The sequence below is a fragment of the Haliaeetus albicilla genome, chromosome 10 (genome assembly GCF_947461875.1).
Source record: "Haliaeetus albicilla chromosome 10, bHalAlb1.1, whole genome shotgun sequence".
Taxonomy (NCBI): Eukaryota; Metazoa; Chordata; class Aves; order Accipitriformes; family Accipitridae; genus Haliaeetus; species Haliaeetus albicilla.
The window spans coordinates 25,294,103-25,320,339 of record NC_091492.1 but is presented as its reverse complement, the minus strand read 5'-3'; the positions used below and the strand labels follow the sequence as shown (position 1 = coordinate 25,320,339).

The 26,237-nt window shown below is 50.1% G+C and overlaps 1 protein-coding gene across 3 annotated transcripts in view; it reads right to left on the bottom strand.

The window, feature by feature from the left end:
* Positions 1-26,237, bottom strand: part of GATAD2B (GATA zinc finger domain containing 2B) — a 45,806-nt gene that overhangs the window by 5,310 nt on the left and 14,259 nt on the right. Inside the window, exons 1-10 of one of the 3 annotated variants that reach the window (XM_069794307.1) lie at positions 25,097-25,322; positions 14,054-14,383; positions 8,441-8,570; positions 8,037-8,168; positions 7,550-7,681; positions 5,159-5,329; positions 2,891-3,206; positions 1,786-1,988; positions 733-843; positions 71-188 (exon numbers count right to left, since the gene is read on the bottom strand). In XM_069794307.1, the coding sequence (XP_069650408.1) occupies positions 71-188; positions 733-843; positions 1,786-1,988; positions 2,891-3,206; positions 5,159-5,329; positions 7,550-7,681; positions 8,037-8,168; positions 8,441-8,570; positions 14,054-14,382 (1,642 nt within the window). In that variant the 5' untranslated portion in view covers position 14,383; positions 25,097-25,322. Of the gene's footprint in view, positions 1-70; positions 189-732; positions 844-1,785; positions 1,989-2,890; positions 3,207-5,158; positions 5,330-7,549; positions 7,682-8,036; positions 8,169-8,440; positions 8,571-14,053; positions 14,384-19,304; positions 19,324-25,096; positions 25,323-26,237 lie in introns of those variants that run through there. The other 2 variants (XM_069794308.1, XM_069794306.1) reach the window with 2 other exon arrangements.

Below are 26,237 nucleotides of genomic sequence, written 5' to 3'. Positions count from 1 at the left end.
CCCGTCCTGCTCTCTGTCTAGCCCTGAGCCCCATCCTCCCTGTGCTCCGGCACAGACGGGGGGACTTTACCTGGCATGCCAAGGAGACCGCCTGCCACGGACAGCTGGGGTGCCTGCGCAAAGTTGGAAAGCATGGAGCGGGCAGAGGTGGGGATGCCACGCTGCAAAGTGCTCTGGGGCTGCGGAGCCTGAGGAAGAGGAGAACAAAGATGGTAGCAAGGCACAGGGATCGCCTGGCAGTCTGGAAGCAGCCGCTGACGGAGCTGCAGCCAGAGGGTGGAGAATCAGTCGTGGTTTTTGGCCAGTACGTGGAAAACACAGTTTGCAGATCGTTCTCGTAGAGGTACGTAATCGGGCAGCAGAGTCTAGGGCTGTGCTGCGGGCTCCCCCACCAGACAGCATGGGCTTGACAGGGGATAGGTCGGGAGGGGAAGGGGTGGGAGAGAAGACCACCAGCAGCTACGGTCTCTGCTGGCACAAGGAAATGGGGTGCAGGAGACTCGGGTTAAAAGCAGACCTACAGTCCCTAGGAAAAAGGGCAGCCAGATCCCAAAACTGCTGTAAGAGAGAAGGCAGTAGGATTCTCACACCTCCCTCCTTGTCAGGGAGTGCTCGCTGTGCCCACCCCACTCCGAAGCAGGAGCATGCATCTGGGCTACAAGTGAGGGGAAGCATGCTCTTGCTCTGCCAGGAGCCCAGCACCGGAGCTACGGAAGAACGAGCGCCACTTACCTGCCGGAGCGTGTGGTGCCGCATGATGTTCTCCTGTTTGCTGACACTGGAGACAGCAGGAGCTGCAGTGGGGGACAAGGCTGCCTGCTGCTGTAGCCTCTGCTCGATCTCCTGAGCGAAAGAACCAGAAGCATCCTCAGAAGCACATACCACCAGATTAGACCTCGCCTCCCTGATGAGACGCAACAGGTCTGAGCTGACCACTCCGGCGCCACGAGCAGGGCATGCCAGGGCTCACACCGACACTGGCCCTGGCAGGCAGCATTCCCAGAGAGGGAGGAAGCAAGTCCCTCTCCCCATGCTCTGCAATCACTGCTTTATTTGAAAACCACTGAAAACCCAACTGCTTTCCCAAGGTGGTATTGGAACCGCAGTCTTGCTGCAGCCAACACAAACAGCTTTTCTATCTCTGCACCCACTTGTTACAAACAGCCCAAAGACTCTTCTTGCTCTGAAACATGCACGTCCCATTTGTCAGCAGCCGGATTCCACTTCATATTTAGTTTTCTGGGTTTTTTTCACAGTTCACAAATGATAATTCCGGTTTATTTTACCCTAGGGCCTCTAAACAAGCTCTCCAACACCAATTTATCATGGGAATTTAGCAAATTCCCCCCCTTCCACAAAAAAGCGAGCAGGCAGCAAGTGGTTAAGTGACTTCCGGCAAGTTCCAGCAAAGTCAGTGGCAAAACCAGGGAGGGAAGGCAGCTGTCCCCAGCCAGCCCTTGAGCTACAAAGCCAGGGGGAAAACAACGCACAAAGGCAGAGGAGCAGCTGCTCCAGAGCACTCTGGACACTCAGCACCAGCCTTTCACTGTTAGAAGCTCCATGTGCCGAGCTGGGTAGCCCCACAAGCTGGGCATCCCCACAGAGAAGCCAAACTCCTCAAGTTCATGCATCGGGAACCCCGATTGACCTACCAAAAAGCCACGTGGCTGGAGACATGCAAAGGGAAGGGGAGCAGGGGATCCCAGAGCCCACGGCGGGAGCTCCAGGCTCTCGCGGAGCAAATGTGCCCCACCAGCGCAGCTCGCAGAGGGGCCATGTACTTGCCTGCTCCTGCTGCAAAGCTTTCACAAAGGCATTCTTCAGTCGGTTGGTGTGCTCTGCCTTCAGCGCCTTCTTCTGATTGGAAGTCATGCACTGCTCGCACAAGATCTTCCCATTTTTCTCCTGCTTCCAGTGAGGGGTGAAGTCAGTGCGGCATTGGGCACAGACAAAGGGCTCCACACGCAGAAGGGACGTGCAGCTTTTCCCTGGGAGTCACCAAGAATGGGAGTTAGGTGGGAAAACAGGACAGCCCCACCATACTCTCACATTGCCTCCTCCACCCCGGGCATGACAGCAACGAGCTCCCGCACGCACCGTCGGAGCAGGAGGGAAGGTCCCAGCAAATAAATGGATTTTCAGGACAGCGTTGCATCAAAGTCCAACCCCACTCTGGGCAAGAGCTCAGCATCCTGGGAGAGATACAGGAGAAATCCTGCCCCAGGGACAGAACAACCCAGCAGTGCTGGGACCAGCTCTACAAGACTATAAAAAGCTGGGGGTCTTGGTGGTTGAGTCAGGCAAGCCAGCAATGCGCCACAGTTACGCCATGCCAAACATGCACTGGAAGAGCACAGGCTCAATTCTGTCCAACTGGGAGGTGACATCTCGGAGCGAACAGTGAGATGGGAGCTAAAAGCTCCACAATCCCGCAGGGACAGGACCCCAGGAAGTCACAGCTCCCTAAAATTTTGCATCTCAGCTCCCAAACATTCATTCAGGGAAGGGCCTGGGAGACGCCTCCCCAGGTGGGGACAGCCCCACGAGCCCCGGGCCACAGACACTGCTGCTCCGGGGCTGGCTGCAGGCTCGGCACATCAAGGCTGCCAGCCTTGCCAGACTGGCTCTGTGCCCACAAGGTCAGCACACACCTCCCTAGTGCCTGGAGGCAGGAGGTCCAGGCTCTGCTCTCCCCTCTGCTGCAGGCAGCCACAGCAAGAAGGAGCAGAGTCCAGGGCTGGGTAAGACCAGAAACTGTTCTCTCACAGCCTTGCAAGCCACATATTTTGGTGTTTTAAAAAAAAAAAAAAAAATTAAAAAAAGTAGGAAATGACACGTGGGAGCACTGCCAGTGAGGTGATCAAGGAAAGCTGCAGCCCCCTGAGCTCACCTTGACTGTCAATAACACTCTGCACCACCTCCTCCAGCCCCACCATGTAGATGAACTCGCTGTTGGCTGCGCTGGGCAAGAAATGCAGCAGGGGAGCGGGTGGCTTCGGGGGTGGGATCTCCAGCAGTGTCTTTTCAAGCTGCTTGCGGAGGGCAAGCTTGGCAGCTGCCTGGGAGTTGGCGGCATCGTTCAGAGCACTAGGGCTGGGGAGTGGAGACGACACCCTGTTCACAGTGCCAGGCTGGATGTGAGAGGCAAGGTTCATATAGATGGCTGAAGACGACGTACGCTGGCAAGGAACAGAAGAACTTGATTGCTGGAGAGGAAAAGGAGATGAGGATTAATACAAAAAATTAATACAGTCCCCAACTACATACAGCTCAGCCCCTAAAGGAACCTGGATGAACCAGATTGCCTTCTCACAACCCTCCCTCCCTCTGCAAACATTCCCAAAAGGACCTGGGGAGACAGAAGTCATGCTGGGACTTGGGAGCAGGGAGCTCATCTCGCTCCCTACGATAAAGCAGTGCCGGTGCCGAGGAGCCTCTGGTGCACCAGAATCCACAAGAGGAGTCTTGGCATCCAGAGCAGCCCAGGGACTTCTGCAGGCGAGGGAATGCATGTGCAGGGTCCAGCCTTGGGACCCAGCATTGGCCTTGCTGCGCGTAGGCAGCACCAAGCGCCGTGATTCACGTGCTGGCACCATCGCTCACTGTCGAGTTCTGCTCCTCCACCTCTTGCTTTGCTGATCTGGCAGGCACCCAGGCAGCATCCCTGCTGCCAGATGGTGTCCGTCCCCTCCCACACAGGTGCTCCGAATGTGCCAATTCCCTCTTCTTCCATTTCCAGCAGCTTTCTTCTGCATCCTCCGTTCATTCGGATGCGCAGTCCCTCTGGCACGTGACCGTAGCAAAGCACAAAGACTTCTGCTGACCTGAGGATGCAGCTTTGGCAGTCTTTTGTGATAAGAAGCCATCAGCCTGCAACCTATTTAAGCCCAAGCAGGGCTGCTGCCAGCCTTTCACCCAGCCTGCCTGTTTCCCCGGTATGAACACTTCCATGCATGCAAAGGGGAAAATCCCAAACAGTAACAAACCCCCTCAGCGATTCAAATGGGGTCAGCTACCAAAGCTCGAGGGACATGGTCGTGTCGATCAAGAATAACACACAGAAGATCAATCAGTTTGCCCCACTTTTCTTCTTTAAGACTCCTAATGCTTCACTGATTGGGGAAAAAAAAGGCAGAGCCAAGTTCATCCCAACCCAGTTAGTCCAATGTAGGTCCAGGAAAATTAATGGCAGAGCTGATCAGGGATAACTCATGCAGACTTAAATAAACAGTTGATGAATTAACACTAATGAACTTAAAACTCTTCTGTAAGAGTAGTTGGGGTGTTTTTTTTAATCAAACACATAATTAGGTTGGTTTGACAGTTGTTCAGATGCAAGACTTTCAGACTGTTGTGTAGTCATGTTTATCATTCACACATTTGCACTATACTATGGTTAGGACAGGTTAAATGGCTTAAGAACTGGCGACAAACCCTAAAAGGAATTAACAGGGGTCGTTAACCTGGGCCCACACACACACAGAGCATCTCAGCCAAGCACTGCAGTCTCGGACGAGGGACAGAAACTGTGCCACAGTGGGAGAGATGCAGCCCAGGAACCAAGGCTGTTTGTAGGAGAAAGTTTTGATTGCTTTACGCAGCACCAGTGCTAGAACCAGAAAGTGTTATTTTTTTTCCCTCTCCATTTTCCGTCTTCATGGAAATCTTTCCACTCTTCCAAAAGTAAAACAAGTGGGTTTAAATGTCCTGCTCCTTGACTGCAGGGAGCTCGCTGTGCTCTTCCAGCAGAGAAAAGCAGAAGAAAAGCACAAGTGAGCGAATGCTTGCTACTGGCTGCGGGAAGAGTAACCAGACCTGCTCACAAACCAGTCACCCCACTTCAGTGGGGTCTTCATGTCACCGTTACAGCAGGAGGCCAGCACTGCTCAGATGAACCAGCGCTTTGGTAGCAGGCAGCTCCAAATAGGAAGTTTTAAAATTATTTATCATTTCATTCTTCCACACGGGTCAAGGACATCTGTCTTCACCCACGCTTGGGATATATTTCCACCTGCAAGCTTCACTCCAATGTCTTCATGCTGAGCTCTGAGCATCTCCATGGCACTCACCAGATTCCTTAAGGCACCTCCTATTTTCCCTTCTTGCTAACCCCACCAGGCAACTGTGCCTAAAATCCAGCGATAAATCAGTAACGTACCGGTTGGTAGTTGATGGCTGGATTCATGCTTGGAGTTGTAGTGCGGATGAGGCCAGGTTTAGGAGGAACCCGCTGCCCTTGTAACTGGGCAGGGTTCGGAGCAATCACGCGCTGCGACATAAGCATATGGGGCAGAGTCGTATTTGTGGCAGACCTAATGACACTGTGACCCTGTCAAGAAAGGAAACAAGAAATAAATTTAAAAAAAGGACTTGAGGCAAACCAGAATTTTTAGTTCCCTGATCAGGCTCTGCAACAGCAGAGAGCATTTCCACTTATCTGTAATTCCAGTTAACTTCTAAGGCAAGACACCGCTGAAAGAACTTAACTTTTCCTCTAATTGTCCTTTATTTTAAATAATCACAGCCATTCTGCCTGGAGGGAGGATGTCTCAACGTACTCATATTTTCTGTAGAGAGGCTGGGATAGCACCTGAGTCAAGAAAAGGAGTAGTAATCTCGTGGAGCAACTGTTTCCCAGGAGCCAGCCTGCTCACTGGGAAGAGGACAGACTGCCAGGATCTAGGCTGGGATGTTTTGGAAGGTGATTTTCAAGACACACATTCGTGGCCTATCTTTGCATTAAAAACCACCCCATCAATTTGATCAATATGGAAAAAAGCAAGGGGAAAAGAGGGGATTAAAAAAAAAAGACAGCTGTTTGCCAGCTGCATAGAGCTATTAAAACCAGAATTCACACCGGTGCCCGAGTTCAAAGTGAAACAGTTATAAGAGTCCTGACTAACAGGGAGATGGGTGTTTGCCTTTGGTGCAGGAATGCAGAGGCATGTTAAAAACCTCAATGCTGAGCAGCCAGAAACATGACACTGGGACTGGAAAGACCTGAGCACAGGCTGAGCCAGGGCTTGACCTGCCCAGGCTTCTCCTAACGCTCAGCTCACAGCAAGGTCTTTGTGTCTCTGAGCGCCACCAGAACAGCTCCAAGAGGGGATGACAGGTAGAAGGGCTCAATTTTTTTATCAGAAATGATCTCAAAACATTAAACACCTCCTGTCTGACAACCTTTGTCTCAACTCCCCATTCTTTTTTTTATTAGACTTGTTCTAGATGAGGTTCTTCGCTGTCACACATAAGAAAAGCTTCACAAAGACTGTGCAAACAATGCGTTTCCTCTTCTCCTAAAGCCCATTTCCTTTACCAGCCTGATCCCACTGTGAAGCCACAATAGACTTGACCCCGAATCGTTGCCATAGCAAAGAAAACAAATGCCACAAACAAAGAAGATGGTTAATGGAGGGAGTAAATGATCAGCAAGACTGAAATGAAAGACTTTTGACAAAAGCAGGAGAGAAAGCTACAGGCAGACAGACACGTTGGAGGATCACCTCCATCCTCGTCCCATACACCATCTTCCCAGCATCTAGGTTCACAACCGCATCGCTGGGACTTTGTATATTCCAATATACTATCAAAGAAATGTAACTGTCAGACTCTTACTGAAAGGACAAAGTCCACTTCCTGATGCTACAGAGCTCGTGGAAGAGGAACATTTGTGGAGGGGTAAGAGCATGCCCCAAGGTGGCAGGGGACCCCAAGCCCTGCAGCAGAGCTGGACCAAGCCCCAAGAAAGAAATCCCCATCGCCCATCAGCGTCAACACCCGGCTCCACAGGCACAGGCCAAGTGCCCTCCTTCCAGTGAGCTCATACCATTGGCTTCTTGTTTACCCGTGCGACATTAAACAATTGTGTCATCTAAAATTAGCATTCTTCCAGTGCACAGGCAGAAAGGTAGCCATGTCACACGGCACCCTGCTCTGCCTATAGTGCCTTCCCAAAGAAGGTAAACATTTCAATTCCCTGTTTTGTTTGCATTTTTCTTCACCCTCTTCCTCTGACCATTCTGCACCGTTTCAAAAAGCAGGTCTGCTGACTGGCAATTCCTGCAGGTATGTGCAAATGAGCAGTTTTCTCCCTGCAGCCCCAGAACTTGCATTACCCAAGCAGCAGACAACTTTCTTCAGGGCCACCACATCTAAAGTCAGCTCCTTCCACCTCACACAATGCAAATTGTCAGCTGGACTGACCTCCACACCTCCCTGCAGAAAAATCTGCCACTTCTGAAGCAGCAGAGGACCCAGACCTCCCCACACATATCATGCAAGGGGCCAAGTGCTGGGACAGGCATGAAGTGTTATGGGGATAGCTCAGTCTCCACTGATCAGCTTCAGAGATGACCTTGCCTGCAGAGAGAACTTCCCAGACAAGTTGTGGGACACCAGACTGTTTGACTCACGGTGCTGGGAACTGCCAGCATTTATCTGCCTCTTGGAAAAAGCATCTCAGTCGGGCAGAGACGAATGTGCAGCGTTGCGTGTGCACCAAACAAAATTATAGTCTTTTGCACAGAAAACAGGTGTCAGGAAGGCTCACCTGTAATGTCCTTAAGTTCTGAGGCTCAACCCCCTGAGCTCCAGGCCTGGAGGGAAGCTTGGACAGTCCCTGCTGTCCCACATGAGCAGGAGATGGCTGGACAATAGATGCCGCATTCTGGACAACTGGAGTCTAGATTGAGAGAAAATGAGAACTGGCATCAGGGCATGGTGCTTGGAAAGGAAATCCATTGACAGACCTGACACGAGCCAAGCCTCATCGATGCTACGTCAAATACTAATACTTCAGAGCTGCATAGATTTATCTTCTCACCTGGCCCTGAGGGCAGCATGCTAGGTAGGATGGGCTGTGGATTTGCTACAGACACACTTTGGTAGGAAATATCACACAAGAGGTCAAATGTGGAGTAAAGAAAGGTCCAAGAGCAGAGCAAGTCTTCAGTGTTTGCCCGCTAACAGGCTTCTGCGAGGCGAAGCGCCGTCCCCTTATCCCACCCAGACCCAAACCATGCTGCTCAGAGCTTCACCTTCTGTACCACATTCTCCTTTTGCAGCTGACTTTGCCTCAGTTTCTTCAGCAACACAAGCCTGGCCTCCTCCAGCCGTAGCTCATCCCGAAGCTGCTTGATCAGCTGCTGTCGCTCCTCTATGCTTTTACCCTACAAAGAGGCAGAAAATCAGTCAAAACTCAAACAGCTGAAACCTGCTACCTATGCCTCGGTGGTAAGAGAGCATGAGGAAGCTTTAACACAAGGAAGAATTTGTACCAAGGATAACCAAGGATGCAAGAGCTGGATTGTTAACGCCCAGAAGTTACTGCATTGCTCAGAAACCCCCTTAGCTCCCAAATCCTTCAGAAAAGCAGAAAACTCCTGCAGCAGAACGGCTCCCCACTGGAGCAGCCACCTGGGACAGCCAAGAAACCCCTTACCTTAAACATTTCAAGATTTGCTGCCTTAAGTCTTTCCTCCATACGAGAGCTGGAACGGGGACTGGATGCCTCATTATCGGAGAGGACAATTATATCTGGTGAAGGGGTTAATCGTCCCCTGTCCTGGTCACTGTGTAACAGAGGGAGAAAGAAAAAAAAAAAGGCTGAGCCTCAGCACTGGGACATAGGCAGCAAATCTGGGTGCGGAACAAACCCCCCTCCACCACGGATGCGAACTGGAGCTCAGCACTGCTCTCTATACCTGCAGAGCCAATGAACGGGAGTGGACCGCTGGTTTTAGGACAGAAGTATCCTCTGCTCACAGGAGAGAAAAGACTTGTTCAAAAACATTTTCTTCACCAGGGCGAAAGGTGGGTTGTTCTAAGCACAACATAAGCAAACACGTGAAGCAAACCCTATCCGTGAGAGGACCAGTCAGGTGTTAATAATGAGCAATATAGTAACTAAATAGGGAGACACAACTGTAGCCAGGTGCTGAGATGAGAGCGAACAGGGGTAGATACTCCGGCCTGCTATTGTTCATACTTACTCAGGAAGATCACCACGATGCTGGAGATGAGAACAGACTAAGCCCCCCAGTTAACAGAAATGTAAATACTCCAAGCCTATCTCAATACAAATCTATTTTAAAAGGTCACTTCATAAAAGAAAATCTGAATAAATACCCTGCATAGAGTCAAAAGATCCAATTGAACCATGACCTAAAAATCAGTAAATGAAAGGAGCAGCAATGGCAAGAGCCCGCCACTGGGAAAAAAAAAAAAAAATTAAAAAAAAAAAAAAATCGATGTTAGAATCCAGCAGTATCCAAGCACCGCATTATTCGTGATGCTATCATTCAGAGTAAGAAGACACTAATAGAAGTCCTTTGCTATCACCAATTTAATGTAATGGTGCTTGGAGAGCCTTGGAAAAATGCTAGATAGTCCAGTGTGAAGAAGGACAAGCACCACAGTTATAAAAGTGCCAGGCACACTGCCACCGAGGCAAACAGACTTATCACTCTCGAACTCACTGGAAGGTCTCTGGTGTGAGGCTGCGGGGGTAAGAAGATGCACAGATTATCGTATCCGAAACTTTTAGCTTTGAACACCCAGGAGGAAGCAGAGAGCCAAATCCCAGCTCCAAGGCTTGGCCACTCTGGGGACAGTGGATCCAGAGAGGGTGCTCGGAGTGGGACGCTGGCTCGCAGGGGGTTTTGCCTTTGACAGCTTCATCTCCCAAATGTTACAGCTGCTTTCAGGGGCATTTCAAAGCACTAGTGCTGTGTAGCTGTCCCCTTCTCCTGCCGTTGCGCATTCACGGCGAGCCCCATCGATCACAGAGTTTGCAGGTCACTCTTCAGCTGGAGAAATGCCCCCAGTAGCATTGCTCCAAACCATCAAAAAAAAAAAAATAAAAAAAAATCAAAGCTGTGAAAGCTCTCAGCTGCACCCAAAAGCACCAGGACACAGCTTTGCGTGGTATTTGTGGGTGCATTATTTCAGAGCCTTCAATAGTGTCTTTGTGGGCCATCACACATTTAAGCCATCACATGAACATGGTATCCACTGATCAACAGATATCCTGTTCTTGCAGATCTCCTTTCAGCACCCCACAGACACTCCATGCAGTACCCAAACCAGGGGTTTTCCAGCTGCTGCTCCTGCTCCAGAGCAGAGAAGGTTTCTCAGGTTGCCAGTGGCAGGAGGGTTTCCAGCTGGGGCTGACTTTGTGGTCTGTCCCCGCGGTATGGTCGGCAGGGAAGGTCCAGAGCATCCTATCGAGAGAAAGTCAGCCCAAGCCTGTCCAGGCAAACCAACCTGCATCCGAGGAGTTTTATAATTAGCTGGCCAAGAGCAAGAGCTGCTTTTGGGTGAGTCTTCAACAGCTCTTGAGCAGCCCATCGCCCTCCCACGGCATTTTATCTGGCTTCTGCTGCGAGCTACCCAAGGTGCCTATCTCCAAACTATCAGTTAGGGCACGTCTATACACAAAACCGCTCTGGAATAAACATGTCCTTGCAACAAAGCAGGTATCCTGGGTCAACTCGCAGCCACCATCCCCCAAATGGAGTTTCATATGTCAACAAATGCAGTGATGACCAAGTGTTTGGATAAGGGCTCTCTGGTATGCACAGGATTGCATGTTAAAAATAAAGCAGGCTTTGGCAGAGGGTCCCTTCCCCCATCAGCATCAGGGCTGCTCACACGGACCCCACAGGCACCAAAACCAAGTCCCTTATTTTGCTGCAAGTCTCTGGATGTGCTTGCTTTGAGTAACAGCATCCCGAACTCTTGGACTAGAAGGACTGAAGGCAATCAGGCATTGAGGACAACAGGTTTTCTTGCTCCTCTCGCATCCTTGGCCACATATCAGGCACACCCAGAGTAATAAAGTATTGGATTTTGGTTCAGAATTTTCCTAAACAAGGGCTGTCGTTATGGCTGCTGGTGATTATTTTGCACAAGCATCCAGATACATCCAGGCTGTTTTATTTACATTCCGTTGAGGGGAAAAAAGCAAAGCCAGTGACAAAACCAGACGGGAAAACAGGGCCATCTGCAAAGAATTGCTGAATATGTCAGGGTTGTTTTATTTACTTTTGTCAAGAGAAGAGTGTAATTACAACAAAACTACTGGAAGAAGTGCTATGCCGACAGCACAAGAGGCAGGCAGAGGTGCGAAGACATGGAGCATGTTCCCAAGCAAACTCCAGCTTACTGACCCCTTATCAGTTGCTTAGGAAAGTTAAACACCCCTTAGCCTTATTTCTCCTGCTAGAAACATTTTTCACTCTCAATAATTTCAAAACTCATAGCAGAATTTTTCTACCTCTTTTTAGAGCTGATTTCTTTTCAATCACAGTTAGTGATTCAAGTGTCCGCATCCAGTGCTGGTACCTAACTGGATTCCCTGCGTCTTGCACAATATTCAAGCAACTCAGCTGAGCATGCAGCCCTCCACAGTGCCCAATGCTCGCCTGCCAGCTCTTTGGGAAGAAGACGACCTGCACAGTAACTTACCCAGAGCCACAGTTATTCCTACAGCATTTAACACCTCGAGAGCTTAAACCCATTTGCCAAGCAGCTGAGTATTACCCATGTTGTCTCACCCACAGAGCTTTTTGGGAGAACTGCACTTTTCAGAGGTGCAACACCCCAATGATGCACTTGGAGCAGGACACAAGTAAACCCTGGGCACCTACAAAGGGTGTTGCTTGTACCTGAATGCTCCCATGAGCACAGATAAAACCCTCTGGTGCACAACAGTAACATCTCTGCCCCACCACATGCAGTTCTTCAGATTTTACGGGAGGCTGAACCAGCAGCAGAGGTGACCAGGCAGATTTAAGCCACATATATTGTCATTAAACAAAAATAATCCAGGTGGTTTTCTCCTTTCAACCTCTGGCACTCCAGAACTGTTCACCACTTCCGAAGTTCTGCAAGCCAGGGTGTGACAGATAAGCAAGTGCCTATGAAGGCATTAATCTTTATAATATTTACTATACTGATGGCACCCAGAAGAGGCTTGAAACGTTGAGATCCCCTGCCTTCATATCCCCCATCCATCACCTGCTCACCAGCCCCTGCTGGGACAGCAGCCCCCAGAAGCACAGGCAGCACCCCCTCATTATCCAAAAGCCACCACCAACAAAAAACAGCCCTGATATGACGCATCCATGAAGACAAAACAATCTCAGTTTTGCTGAATCACGATCCTGGTTCCTCGATGAACAGGGAGAGTGAGAACAGACAACACTGGCAACATGTACCCTGTCACAAAGAGGGCTCACCCTGCCCTCACACCTTCCTGCTGAAGCAACCAAACTTCCCATACGTCCACATGCAAAGACATACTCAACCAGTTGGGACACCGGCATCTATCTCCAGGCCTGCAAATGCAGCTCCTGTCGTTGCAGGCTGCAGCTTTGCATAGGAATTACCACTGCCTCCTTCAAACACGCTTCATCTGCAGATACCTGCTTCCTGAGCAAGGTGCAGTCATTCATCTGAAGCACCAAGAAAACACAGAATCACAGAATGGTTTGGCTTGGAAGGGACCTTTAAAGGTCACCTAGTCCGACCCCCCTGCAGTGAGCAGGGACATCTCCCACTCAATCAGGTTGCTCAGAGCCCCGTCCAACCCGACGTTGAATGTCTCCAACCATGGGGCATCGACCACCTCTCTGGGCAACCTGGGCCAGTGCCTCACCACCTGTAGCGTAAAGCATTTCTTCCTGACATCTGGTCTGAATCTCCCCTCTTTTAGTTTAAAACAATCACCCCTTGTCCTATCACTACAGGCCCTACTAAAAAGTCTGTCCCCATCTTTCTTATAAGTATCAAAAGGCCACAGTGAGGTCTCCCTGGCGCCTTCTCTTCTCTCAGCTCTCTCAGCCTTTCTACACAGCAGAAGTGTTCCAGCCCTCGGATGATTTTTGTGTTCCCCCTCCAGACCTGCTCCGACAACTCTGTGTCTTTCCTGCGCTGAGGACCCCCAAGCTGGGCGCAGAGCTCCAGGGAGGTGTCACCAGAGCGGAGCAGAATCCCCTCCCTCGACCTGCCGGCCATGCTGCTGGTGATGCAGGCCAGGAGACGGTTGGCTTGTTGGGCTGCCAGCGCACACTGGCGGCTCGGGTCCAGCTTTTCATCCACTAAAATATCAAGGGAAGTTCTCAGCACTTTGTACCTACTTTAAACAGGACTCCCCCATTCTGCTCCTCAGCCTGTTTGCCAAGCCCGTTCTGGCTCGGTATCCAAATCAAGCCAAAAATCAAAATTCTTAACGTTTGTTTCCTTCTCCCTCCCAAGAAAGCTGAAACAAGAACAGAGGCAGGATGTACCAGTGCTGTGCAGCACATGGGACAGGCTCTCACGTGTGACCCTCTCACTCCAACTCCCCCATGCAGAACCTGGCTGCAGGTGCTGGCTGCGGAAATCGAGATGCAGTTCACCAATGATAAAAATCAGGTGTGTGGGTAACTGCACATACAGAGACCATGAGGAACTTCTGGAAAACAGACACAGCTCACCAGCACTCGATCGCTAAGGCAACTGCTTCTCACAAGCAGTCTTAGGCTCAGCAGGAAAAAACATTTACTTCTTCCTCATAGAGGCACTAGCCTGGCCACGGTCAGGTTTGAGAGCGATTGTCTGTGCCACTTGCATCAGATCTGGCCTCCAGCTGAATAAAGGACTTCTGCTGCCACTTTTGTAGGTGCTAATAAAAAGTCCTGGCTGGAGGGGACACCCTCCTCCTTCACGCGCACTGGCAGGGTCTGCTCTGCGAGCCACCCAAACGGTTGTAGCTTATAATACTAAACATATGGAGGGAGGAAGAAACAAAATCCATCTGGTTTTGGGGTGGAATAAGAAGGGCAGCAGAAGCAAAAACAATGAAAGAATAGTGCTGAGTGCCTTCCAGAGAAACTCTACTGGGAGAGCAGGCTCTGCTCCTCGGCATTCAGCCAAAGGGACCTCGCAGACACCAGGAAGACTCCCCCAGGCCCGCAGAACGTTGATTTAATTTCTGACTTGGGTTCTCACATCTGGCAGAGCACAGGATTAACAACAGGCAAGCTACAGACTCTAGTCATTTAGCACCTACCTTCTCCTTGCGCTCATATCCACTGGCTCATCGTTAATGTTTTCCTTCCCTGGCCTCCCTGCAGTCCTGCCATCCCCATGGGGCCTAAGGCTCCCATTCAGCTTTTCTTCATAGACTTTCACACCATCCTGTTTCACCGGGAGCTCGTGGGGCACCTCAATGCCCGAGAGATCCTTCCTCTTCAGCAGTGCCAGCATCTTCAGGCGCTCCATCGCCTCATGTCCTTCCATTTTCAATCTCTTTGCCAGGACATCATCCCGATCATCTGCTTGGTCCAAGCTCCGTTTCAAGAGGTTCAGGCGCAGAGCATCTTCCGTCATTCTGTCCATCCTGCAGGACAGAGGTTGACACAAGGACACAATCAGTATCACAGCAAACAGAAAACGGCTGCGGCAGACCTGGCTTAACTCCCCCGGGGCTGGCAGGGACCTCCAAACCCAGCCTCCCCCCTCGGGGTGCACCGACCTCCCACGCGCCTGCATGCAGTGACCTGCTGGCAGCAGTGCTGCACGCTTTTAGTCCCGATCCTAAAACCAGTCAGGCGGGGAGTTTCCCAAGCAGAAGGAACCGCACGCACCTGAAGGGCGAGAGCACCTCGAAACCCTTGAGAATGAGGACACAATCCCTCGTTCGACATTAAAACACTGCCGGCTGCGATTCGACAAGATTTACTAGAAAGGGGAGCCGGAAAAAACTCGAGTCATCCAGGGACACAAGGGCAGCTCAGCTCCTTCTTGCACTACAGGTGCCCAGCCTTAGTTTTTTGTAAGGCTTCATTTGCAGGCTTCGTGCCACGGACTTCTGTTTTTTGAGGGGACCCAAAGCATGGTTTGAGCCCCCTGCTATCAGTACGAATGCCACAGCACGCCAAGTTTGGTAGCAAGCTTCCAAAATAGAGAAAATCTCCTACCATGCGGTTTTTCCTACTCTTTCTACGCTCTTGGGCGAAGCTGCCCTGTTAGTCGGCAATGCGAGGACCTTCTCACTCAATCAATTCCTCTAGAGGAATGCAAGGCACCTTCTCACTCAAAGGTTGAAGGCACATGCAGGACCATCCCCACCCACGCTCCCTCTCCAACTTCCCCTGCCTCTCCTCCAGGTGCAGAAATGCCCCGTGGCAAACAGATGCAGTAAAAAGAGGAAGAAGCCGCAGAGCCCATCCCAAACCCATCTCTCTGCTCCCAGGCTGATAAGAAACTAGCTACAACAAAAAAAAGCCAAGGGAGCTCCACCTGAAAAAAGGAAAGACCAGCTCGGTGAGATCTTTACCTACTGACACGCAGACCAGGGCTAGGGACGATGACAAACAAGTGAGGAATAAGTCAGAATTAAAATGTAGTTGTCTCGAGAACGCCAATAACTTTTTGCTCCGCGCGCCAGCAACTTGCAGGGGCTCGTTAGTAAGGTCTATGTGCTACAGGCTGAAAGATGAGGCCAAAGCGGCCGAATCTCGGGCACCTCTGCTCCTCCACGCTCACTTCAGGTGGAGCTTCCTAAACGTGGCTCTAAGTCACTCATGAGATAAACCTTCACCAAGCTAAATTTCTACCAGGAAAATGTTCTGCCTCAGTTATAAATCCCCTATAATTACATATCTTCCAAAGTACAGCTGTCACACAAGTTCAACTACAGTATCAATATGGTTTCTAGGGTATAAATCATGCTAGAGAAACTTTACTCTTAAAAAAAGGGCTGCAGTCATGGCAGGCAGCAAGAAAACAAGCACGCATCTGCAATGCAATAGAAAAAAAGTCTGACCAAGCCTCTGGCACAGCCTGATCTCAAAGAGGCTGCCACGTCCAGGGTGAGCACCTTAGACTTCTTTCTACCTGACAGTCTAGTCTCTCTGCAGGAAAACACACGTCTACTGCAACCAAATATAGAAAGGCAAGCACAGGCAAGCCAAGGAAGACACATGAAATGCTGCTCTCCACCCCCATCCCTAAGAAGTGACCCCAGGTTAAATTGAAGCTGTGAGTGGCGGTGGGTTATTTAAGACACCATGGGATAGCGAGAAGCCTCACCGCACCCAGCGCTGCGGTCTGGATCCGGCTGCTGGGAAAGCTCCGAGCTCCAATTAACTCAGCCATGAAAGGGCCTCCACGGCTGCCTCCCCCACTTCATACTCTTGGGAGATGAAAGAAAGCGAGGAGGAGGAGGAGAGAGAAGTCCAGATACCTGGCAGACAAAGGCTGACGCACAGGGAGGGAGCACAGGCACTTTCTAACCTGCCACCGCTTCAGTGTTTGCTTGAGGATATGTTAAAAAAGCATCCCTAGATAGTGGTACCCACCCCGCAGTGCGGTCAAGTCACCCTGCAGGTTCTTCCCTACTGGGAAGCCACTTCGTCCGTATGAAACAAGCTCCACATTGATACAATACATAAACTGAATATATCGCTTAAAAAAACCCCCAGAACACCACACACCAAGCATAGGAGAGCTGGTGCCACCTTGACTGATAAGCAATCTGAAGCAATTTCACTGAATTACGTCTTGGTACTCAAAAACCTTGCGCTGCTTCACACACATGGATATTTCACGGCATGTGTTCTGACACCAAGACAAACACAGCTGTAATATCACTGGCAAGCAGAAAAATAAAACCATACTAGAGCGCACAAAGGAGGTTCAGGCCTCCTGAGCATACAATGGTCATCTTCTGGCCTTCAGAAGGGTAAGTGAGATGTACCTGCACGAGGAAAACCATCAGAACATTGTAAAAATTTGCCCGTTTTAAAAAATATGAAAGGTGACATCTGCACCTCAAGGTGCCGCATCCAGCAAACCTGGCACAGACAAAAAAAAGCAACATAGCCAAAGGAAGAGTTGCTGGGCTCTGATGAGGTTTCAGATTGAGCCATACACCTTTACAGGCAGTTATTTAAGCAAGCTAAAGCACTGCCATGAAATGTGAGTGGAGTTGTGTGTTTCCTTTAAAGACCCATGGTAGCTGCTGTCCCTTCGAACTGCTACATGGGAAAAGAGAAGAAATTACCGGCTAGTAACTGCTGACTTGGAGCTGGGCTGCCTCTGCACACCCGTGAGCAGAAAGAAGCTGTAAAGCCCCGTCTGCAGCCACACAGGTGATGAGGAGTGTTATCACCATGCTCCGATCGGAGTCAGAGCATGAAACAAAGCCAGCAACAGAGGCACTGGCAGGATCTGTGCCAAGCAACGGAGTCGGCAGCAGCCAAGGTTCACTACCACTGAGACCACAAAGGAGAGACAGTGGCGGTATGAAAGGAGAACAAATCTTTTGCTTGGCCTCTTTGCAAGACAGATGGTCTCCTTCTGTCTCCCCATCCTTGCAGGAAGCCCAGAGACCTACCAGTCCCATCACCAAAGTGGGTTTTTGGGTGTCCCTCACCTATGTGGACCCATCTTGCTCCATTGCAAGAGTGGTACCACGTCCCTGAGCATCACAGTATCCCTGTGATTTTCCAGCTTTGCTGTCACCCGCTGGCACAGAGCTGGGGGACAAGCAGGAAACACCATCTCGGGACACAGAAGAGGAACGCACTGGGTGGGAAATCAAGGTCTTGGCTGAAAAACACCGAGGAAACAATGCACCAGCCTCCAGGAATCGATGGCCACCAGTCAGTGGGATTTCAGAAGCATCATTTAGCACATGCACTTGCTGCAGGAGGAAAGGACTGAGCAGACCATGAATGAAACCCCTGCTTGCAGAGATGTGAGTAGATGGTATCTGAAGGGTTTCAAAATGACCTCCCCCTTAACGTGAGTGGCTTCAGTACTAGAAACAAATCAAAAGCACTGTTATCAGAAACAGGTACCACAACTATTTAATCCTTTCAAGAGGAAGCTTTCCAGGCTTGGTAAGGAGCACACGCTTTCAGCCAGATTCAATAAAAATTAAATTAGGCTTCAGATTCCTTATTGAATGGGGCCCTTCAGCATTAACACTCAGCTGCGAGGAGGGGGAAGGGGAGGGGAAAAACTGCAGCTTTACTGGGAGCCCTGGGAATTTCCAGAGCACCTCATCTGCAGAACTGGGCAAGCCAGGGGAGAGCACTCTACTTCAGCCAAAAAACAGCAGAAAAGAGCAGGAATTCTTTCAACCACGGGCTATTCAGTGAGTCTGAAGGTCAGACAGGAACTTCAGTACCAGTCCGCTCTGTGTCACAGTAACGCAAACGAAGAACAAAGATTAAAACTCTCTGGTTTGACTCGTGAACGAGGACCGGCTGTGGAGCATCTCCTCTTTATCGGCAATCTAGGATTATAAACTAAGTGAAGGCAGGTTTTTCCCCCCCTCTGAATTTTAGCCATTTTTCAGAAGAAACCAACCTCATTAATCAGACAGTAATAGGACCATGTTAAATGGATGCACACTGAGTGATGCCATCCAGCTGCACCAGACAATACAGGTGTGCTCAAGTCACACCTGAAGGACAGGAGGCAACAGGCGTGATGGCACATCTCCACCAACACGGCATCGCAAACCAGATCATCCAGACTCACCTCCCTCCAGCAAAACACTCCTGGAGATCTGGCACATCCCAGGAAGCAGGCTCTCCCTCTCACTTCCCTAAGGAACTTTATTTTTAAAAAAAAAAAAAATTTGCAACAAAATTCTCAAATGGTGGCAAAATCCCCCAGGGGAAAACAAGAGAGCTATAAAACATGTTTTGTTTCTGACTTGATACAGACTGTAATTATCTCCAGTTGCAGCTCTGTAGGTGAGAAAGCTTTCCTGACTAAAAAAAAAAAAAAAAGCTTGTGTCAGTTTAGAGCCAACATTTAAGAGGTTCCCAGGGAGGAGGAGGCCAGAGGGAGAGAAAGGACACCCTGCTCAGCCCCCACGACGCAGGGATGCAAGGCGGTTCAAGAGACGAAACGCAGCATCATCAGTGAGACCGTACCAGCCGATGTTGGAGGAAAAATGCCTTCTAGGAATCCCAGCAAAACTTCTGCAGCTGAGCCAAACAACAGGCAGCACCTAGCTGTGATGGGAGCATCGCTCTTGTTCTCTACCGACGGTAATTACCTGATATAATGGACAAGCCACAGTCGCTCAGTGTGCAGACGCTTTTCCCAAAGACTTTGGGTCCCCAGATCTGACCCTGCCGAACATCACCACCACCCAGGCAAGCTCCAAACCTCTTTCTCCACCCCAGCACCAGCCAGTCCCCATACCCCCTTCCAATTTATAAGGACAAGAGCTCTCCTCTCCGCAGTCCCTCCAGTTGGAACCATGCATTTCCAGTGCCACTGGTTTACAGGCTCACCTTCATTTTTGGTTCACGTCCCCAAGGGCATGCTGTTCTGTGCGGAAACGCAAGAGCATCGCAGCCTGGTGCCCGTATGTGCCGATGCTGCCTTCAGCACAGTCAGGGGCAAGGCAGTCTTAGCTTCAGCATCATGCGCTTCTCTACACGTTCCTTTAGCTTTAGGCAGTTCTACTTCTCCAGTGCTCGAAAGACAGGTTTGCTGTTCCCAGACAAACAAAGCAGCAGCCCAATTTTCCATTTATATTTGATACATCACCCACAAGGAAAAAAAAATAACCAACACAACTATTTTAAAAGCTGGAACAAGTGAGTTGGGCCAAAAAGATGAATATTATACTGGAGAAGCAAGTATATCTAGGGACTAGATATAGCCGGTTCTTAACATGCAGCCTGTACAGATAAATATCCTTTTGAGATTTACCTGATGAATGTGGGACCAAGCAACCAAAATTTGGCAGCACCAGCAGAAGTTAATTTCAACTTAAGTTTATTCAGGGAAGCCCCAGGAGGTTACAACCCCTTCCCTGTCTTTCTTTTAGGGCTCCTCTGTTGTGTTAACTCACATTTTTGTCTTCGACTCCTACACAAACAACTGCATCGTCCAGCCGCTATTCCCGGACTCAGACCCTCCAGAACTAATTGATGGGTTGCAATTAACAGGCTGACACACAGCAAAGCTGAAAGGCAACACAAGATAATGTGCCATCCTACGTGTCCAACCGAGAACCAGCAGTATGCAGAAGGAAAAATCTTACAAAAGAAACCTGCAGACCTTCAGCAAGATTCCCCTGGAGCCAAGAGGGAGGCTACAAATGCAGAAAAAAACAGACAGAAATCCTCCGCTTTCTGCCTCTGGACGCGATCCAGACCAAGAAGTCCAACCTACACTTCTCCTTTCTCACAGGAGTCCAAGCGAGACGCCCGAGGTGAAGGCCATGACATCCAGAAGTGATGCCACCGCTTCCGGAGGCTTCCTCCAGCTCCCAGGCTGGAGCTTTCCGGCTGCCCACACTCCGGGCAGCGTCAACCACACCAAGCGTAGATCAGCAGAGGTGGGACGCAGTCCAACGCTCCATCCCTGGCTGGGCAGGAGCGAAGTTTCCTCTTTTTCTCCACTCTGGACTCTGCATGAGGGATCTCTGATCCACCACGAGGGTTCTCCAATCCTCCTTCTCTCTGAACTAGCCAGGGCTAAAACTTTTTGCACCGTGCTCCAAAATCCTCCTGGCAACCCTACTCCTGCCTTCCTGCAAAGCTGTTTATACTGGCCGCCGTCACAAGCATCCGAGGCAAGACAGACTCTACAACAGATCTCTTCTGACATTTCTTAAAAGGAAAATCTTCCCCCGGCCACGTGGCTCCAGTGACACAAGGTCTTCCCAGTCCCACCCCGCCCAGCAACAACCAGTTTCCTTACTCATCTCTGCTCCAGCAGCACAAGGAGTTACTACAAGCGGAGCTGCCGCACAGAGGCAGCTTGCAGCCCTGGAAAAGCTGAGGCAGCTACCTGGGTTCCTGCCTCTGAGGGAGCATGAAAGGAAAATAAAAGGACAAACCAGACCTGGTGCCTGCTCTGCTCCTCACAGAGCCGCTTGTCTTCACGGAGGAGGAGAAGGCCAAGGACACACCATGTACCATGGGCCGTGCAGCTCCTCCAGGTACTGGTGCCCAGAGCAAAGGGACATGCTCCGTGTGCAGATCACAGGTTTATTTCTGTTCTTGTTTCTTCGCCGACCAGGTAAGACATCACCTTTATAACCCTGCCCGTACCTGCTGCTTAATGCAACACAGCTTCAGGGTAACACCGGCTGTGATCAGCCAGCCCAGAGCAGCAGAGGAGGCAGTGCTCGCCTAGCAGGTCCTTCTTGGAAGATGAAGCACCAAAAGCAAATCTTCCAGCCCTTGCCTGGTTCAGGGCCCTCGCAGGATTCCCCAGCTCACAGTAGCTTGATAAAGCATGCTGGGATGCTCAACGCTCGGAATAAGGATGAGACTGGTGGCAAGGAAGTCACTCAGGGTAGTTCATCTCCAAGGATAGAATGCCAGGCTGTTTGTGACAGCATATTACTGACCCTGCTCCAGATTACAGCATGACCACACAATGGTCAGGCACTGAAGACTCCAAAAATTTTGCAGGACTGATAGTATGCACGTGCATGTCTCCTGCACACAGGCTTATAGATGCACCTATAGGAGAGAAATCCCTCCCCATGACAAGCAGGTCGCTGAACCAGAGCCCTGTGGAGGAAGGCAGGTGGCTGTATTGAAAGAAAAATGGTCACACTCAAATGAGGAATGGGATCATACAGTCCTTTGCGAAGGTTATCGGAAGAGTTTGGGTAGGGAGCAGCAGTGACAGACAACTGCCAGCGCCATCCACCAAGACGCAAGAACCAAACGCAGGCAGACGGGCATCTGCAGCAGCTTCAGGAGACCAGAAGCATCCTAAACCTTTTGAGAAGGGCTATCTTCTAGAAAGATTAACTTCTACTCTTCCCAAGCGCAGCATCAGTCCATCCGTGTGCAAGGACCACTACAGCCTAATGATGCGCTGGCAGAAGAGAAGGACGCTTTTTATCCCAGCCTGATAGGGAAGGAGAGACATACAGGAATATCTCCAACACCAACATGGACTACTTGACATGGTCCAGGAGGGCGGAGCATCTCCCACATCCCAGGCGGGCAAGAACAGTTCTCAGTCACCATTGTCAACTAGAAGGACAACATCCTTCAGCCACCAAAGCACAGCCAGTAACACCAATCACCAGTAAATTCCAACCAAGTATTTTTTATTCTTCCAAGCCATCCAAGCAGACCCTAAGCACCCAGGGAAGCTAATGGTCACAGAGCTACCTTTCTACCTCCTGAGTGCCAGACCCAGACTAAATCCACAGCTCAGTGTTGCTTCCAGCTTCAACCTAGACTTCACACCAGATTTTGCCCCAGCAGGAATAAGCCCCAATGGGACAAGACATTCAGAAGTGAAGTGAGTACCCTCCATCCACCTCATGAAATAAAACCCAAGGGGAAGTGGGCACCTTCACACGCAATTCGGAAACATTTGGGGCTGCATTAGTTCAAAAAAGCGAACGGGCTGGATTACCAGAACAAATGCATTTATAACACACAGAGTCACACGGAAGGGACTCGGCAACTCAGGCACCTGCACCAGCATCCAAACCCCAATATCCCCACGTGATCTGTCATGTTTGCAGGGACTGAACACCTGACCAGCATGTCCATCCCTGTGCGCTGTGGCCAGGTTAGAGCGAAGGCGCTCCAGGCAGCTCTGCCACCATCTTGGTCCCTTGAAACAACAGGAACCGTGCCGTGCCATAATTTATATATTAAAAATGATTATGTCGGTGGAATAAGAGCTGTTTAAAGCCCTGTTCTGCTGGGCTCAGGGAGCAGAAATGGTATTTACATGCACTGAGGAGGCAAGGTCCAACTTACCTGAATGTGTTCCACTCCTGCTGTTCAAAAGCCACTTTTGCACCCCTGAATCACACGATTCCCCTTGCACGCTTAAAAACATGCTGAGCCCGTAGGCAAACCATGGGTTTCACAAGGTTTGGCTCCTCGTCTGGAGCCCGCCAGCGCCATGGGATGAAATCGTGTGTCTAGGGGCTGCTGAGAGCCCAGCACATGCACCGCTCCGACGTCTTCGCTTCCATCTAGGCTGAATACAAACCAACATCTACGTCGTAAAATGCATTTCAACACAGCACACACAAAATGGCTGGCTCCCAAGACGAGCATTTCCATACAATACTATAAAAAGGATAATAACCTAAAAAGGTAATTATGACTTAACGGCTCGGCAGTCTGAAGAGAGATCTGCAAGAACACTGATGCAAAGGGAGAAAAAAACCACCGCACTATCGAATAAAAACGTGCTGCTCTTTGAATCCTGATGCTACGGATTGTAAGTTGTCAAGAAATGCTACGCTGGGCTCAGATTATTGTGTGAGCTGCAAAGAGAAATACTACGCTACAGCCCTGTGGAGGAATTTTTATGCAGGTAAGAAAGAAAATATGTAGGGCCTATCGCGGAGATTTTATCAAGAGCAGAACGTGCACGAGGCTTTAAAGAAACACAGTCCTAAATACAGCCTTAACAAAGAGAAAATAGCTGACAGAGTCTTCAAAAAAATCCACCGAGCGTAAAAGGAGAGTCATTCATAAATTGGGGGGTTAAGCAAGGCTTCTCCCTGCCATTCAGATGCACGAGAAGGAAATTAAAAAATAAGACAAAGAAAATATTTTAGAAGACAAACCGTAAGGCTAGTTTTCGACAGGATCAGGGAGCTGTCTCTCGGTTGCAGCAGACTGTAAATTCTTACAGTCGTTTCGGCGCAAACTCATTAAACAGTTCTGCTCTTTCCCCTTCCCATCCCCAGCTCCGAGCAATGGGAGACACTGGTCCCCCCCTTCCGACAGCTCCGCTCCCCACCCGGCTTCCTTCACCTTTCCCTGACAAACCCACTGAGAAAGAAAATTAATACATGAACGGACAAAATATTTGGCTATGATTCTATGATTATAAAAGTGCCATGGTCGGTACAGACACATTGCAACTTCCAAATCGACTCCATCTCGCTGGATAAAATGCCCATAGCTGCAGTGGGGGGCATTGCACAGCTTGTGAAACACAACCCCAGCCCCCCCAAGACCCCAAATCGCCGCTGTCCAGCTCAGAGCAGCCCTGGGTTTTGCAGCCCCAGGTCAAGTTTTGCACAGTACGAACCTAACAGCGGGGAGTGGGCAGAAAAAGTGCTTCTTTCCCTCTCCTATCTTCCCCTCCTAAGTTTGCATTTTTAGCAAAGTTAATTTATGGGGAGGAGGTAATCATGGTTGCTACATCCAGTGCAACAGACCATACACCTTACCCCATAAAATCATTTTCAGGTTGTGGCAGGTGGGGAGAGGGGAGAGTTAAAAAAAGCTGCTTTTTGCCCCTCAACGGGGGGAAAGAAAATATAAAAACACTTCTCCTGCTTCATGGGGAATTTGGCTGCACGCTTTGGGGAAAGCCAGCCCTGCCAGCTGGAGAATGCTCCGCGCCCTTGATGAACCGGTCAGTTAGAAAAAAAAAAAAATAATAATAGTACTATTATTATTAAAGGAGAGGGGGGAAAGGGGAGCGTTCGCCTCCATCCTCCTCCACCTCTCCTCCCCATCCGTCAGGCTGAGCAAGCCAGGGATGACGCAGGCTTCCTTATATAATGCGCCGCGATTTCCTCGACTGCGGGCCCTGCCTTTGTGCGCGCCGCACGCTCCTGCGCGCTGGCGGCGAGCCACGCGCGCCCGTCAGCTGGCGGCCTCCGTGCGCAGCGGGGCCAGGGCTGACATGAAAAGAGGAAAAAAAATAAATAAAGAAAATAAAAGGGATGGGGGATGGGGGGGATGCTGCTACATCAAACCATCAGCGCTACAGACAAAAGAAAAAAATTTTTTTTTTTTAATACTCAAAATCAGCCTTCCCTTGCAGCAGTAGTGCGGGGAGGGTTGGATTTAGTAATTCCAGCAAAACAGCAATGGAAGGAGCCTGGAGGGGGGGGGTTGGAGGGGGGGAAGGGGGAAGGGAACCGCTCCAACAGCAAATACAAGCAACAGTGCTAGTTTTCTCCTTAAAATATTCTGTAAAGACATTACATTTAGCTGCCAAACTCACGTTAAAAAAAAAAAGAGAGAGAAAAAGCAGATCTGATAATCCATAAAGAGCCTTTTGTCTGTTTAAAAAAAAAATAAAAAAATAAAAAAAGGACAGTCTAAAGAATACTTACAGGTACAATATTCCTGCTGCCTCCTCTAGTTGTCAAGAAAATTAGGGAGAAAAGAAGGGGGGACAGGAGAGCCGGGGAGCGGGGACGGCAGAGCGGGAAGGGGGGAGAGGAGGGTGAGGAAGAGCCAAGCTTTTTTTACGAGGAGCCCTCTCGGAAGAGCATGGGCGGCCCCGCGTGCCATCCCCCTCCAGGGACCTGCAGAAACCCTGTCTCAAAACGGGCACTTCCCTGCCAATCATGCGCTGTACTGTTATATTAAACAAAAGAAAAGGGGGATGCTTACTTTTACCCATGATGCCTCGCGGGGCAGGGAAAAAGAGAAAAAAAAAAAAAAGAAAAAAAAACCAGTTGCAGCCGGTTTGTAACCTCAGGACATGGAATTATCTCTTAATTTTTTTTTTTTTTTTTTTTTTAAAGTGGGTTGTGGTATAAGAGTCAGTTGGCTGCCGCCCCCTCCCTCCCCCGGCCGCCAGCAGTCCCTGGCCCCTTGCCAAACTTTGTCTTCATTCATGAGAGCTCCTTTCCTCTGATGGTATTTTAACTGTTTCGCTCCTGAAAATGACAGTCGGGTCCCTCGACGCTCTGCACACCGAGCCGGGGCATGCGGGGCTTTGCTTCCTGCCCCCACCCCCAAAAAAATAATAAAAAATACTGTGCACCCCAAGGTAGGTGTCAAAGCACCCCCTCCATCGCCCAGCTCACGGCATGCTGGTCCCAGCAAAGATGCGAGGGATGCCGGTGAAGCCGACAGCAGCACGAGGGTGGACCGGCAGCATGGGCAACCCCATCCCTGCTCACCGGAGGAGGGCATCTCCACTCCCTTGGGACAGCGGAGCCTGGTCCGGAGCTCTGACTGGACCGGGCACGGACACCTGTTTCAAACACCTGGATGGTTACGAAGATGCTAGCTGGGGGTTTGGCATCTCATCTTCCCTCCTTTGCTGAAGAGGAAGGATCTGGCAGGATTTTGGCTGGCGGCAAGGGCATTGTGGCACCGGAGACCAGACTCCAGCAGAGAGCGGCTCTACCAAACCTCAGGCTGAGCTGCTTTACCCAAATTTCAGAGATGACTGATTCCCACAGCTTCTCACCCTGCAGCACCAGCACCGGTTCCTACGGTGAAGAAAAGGATGCCCTGAAG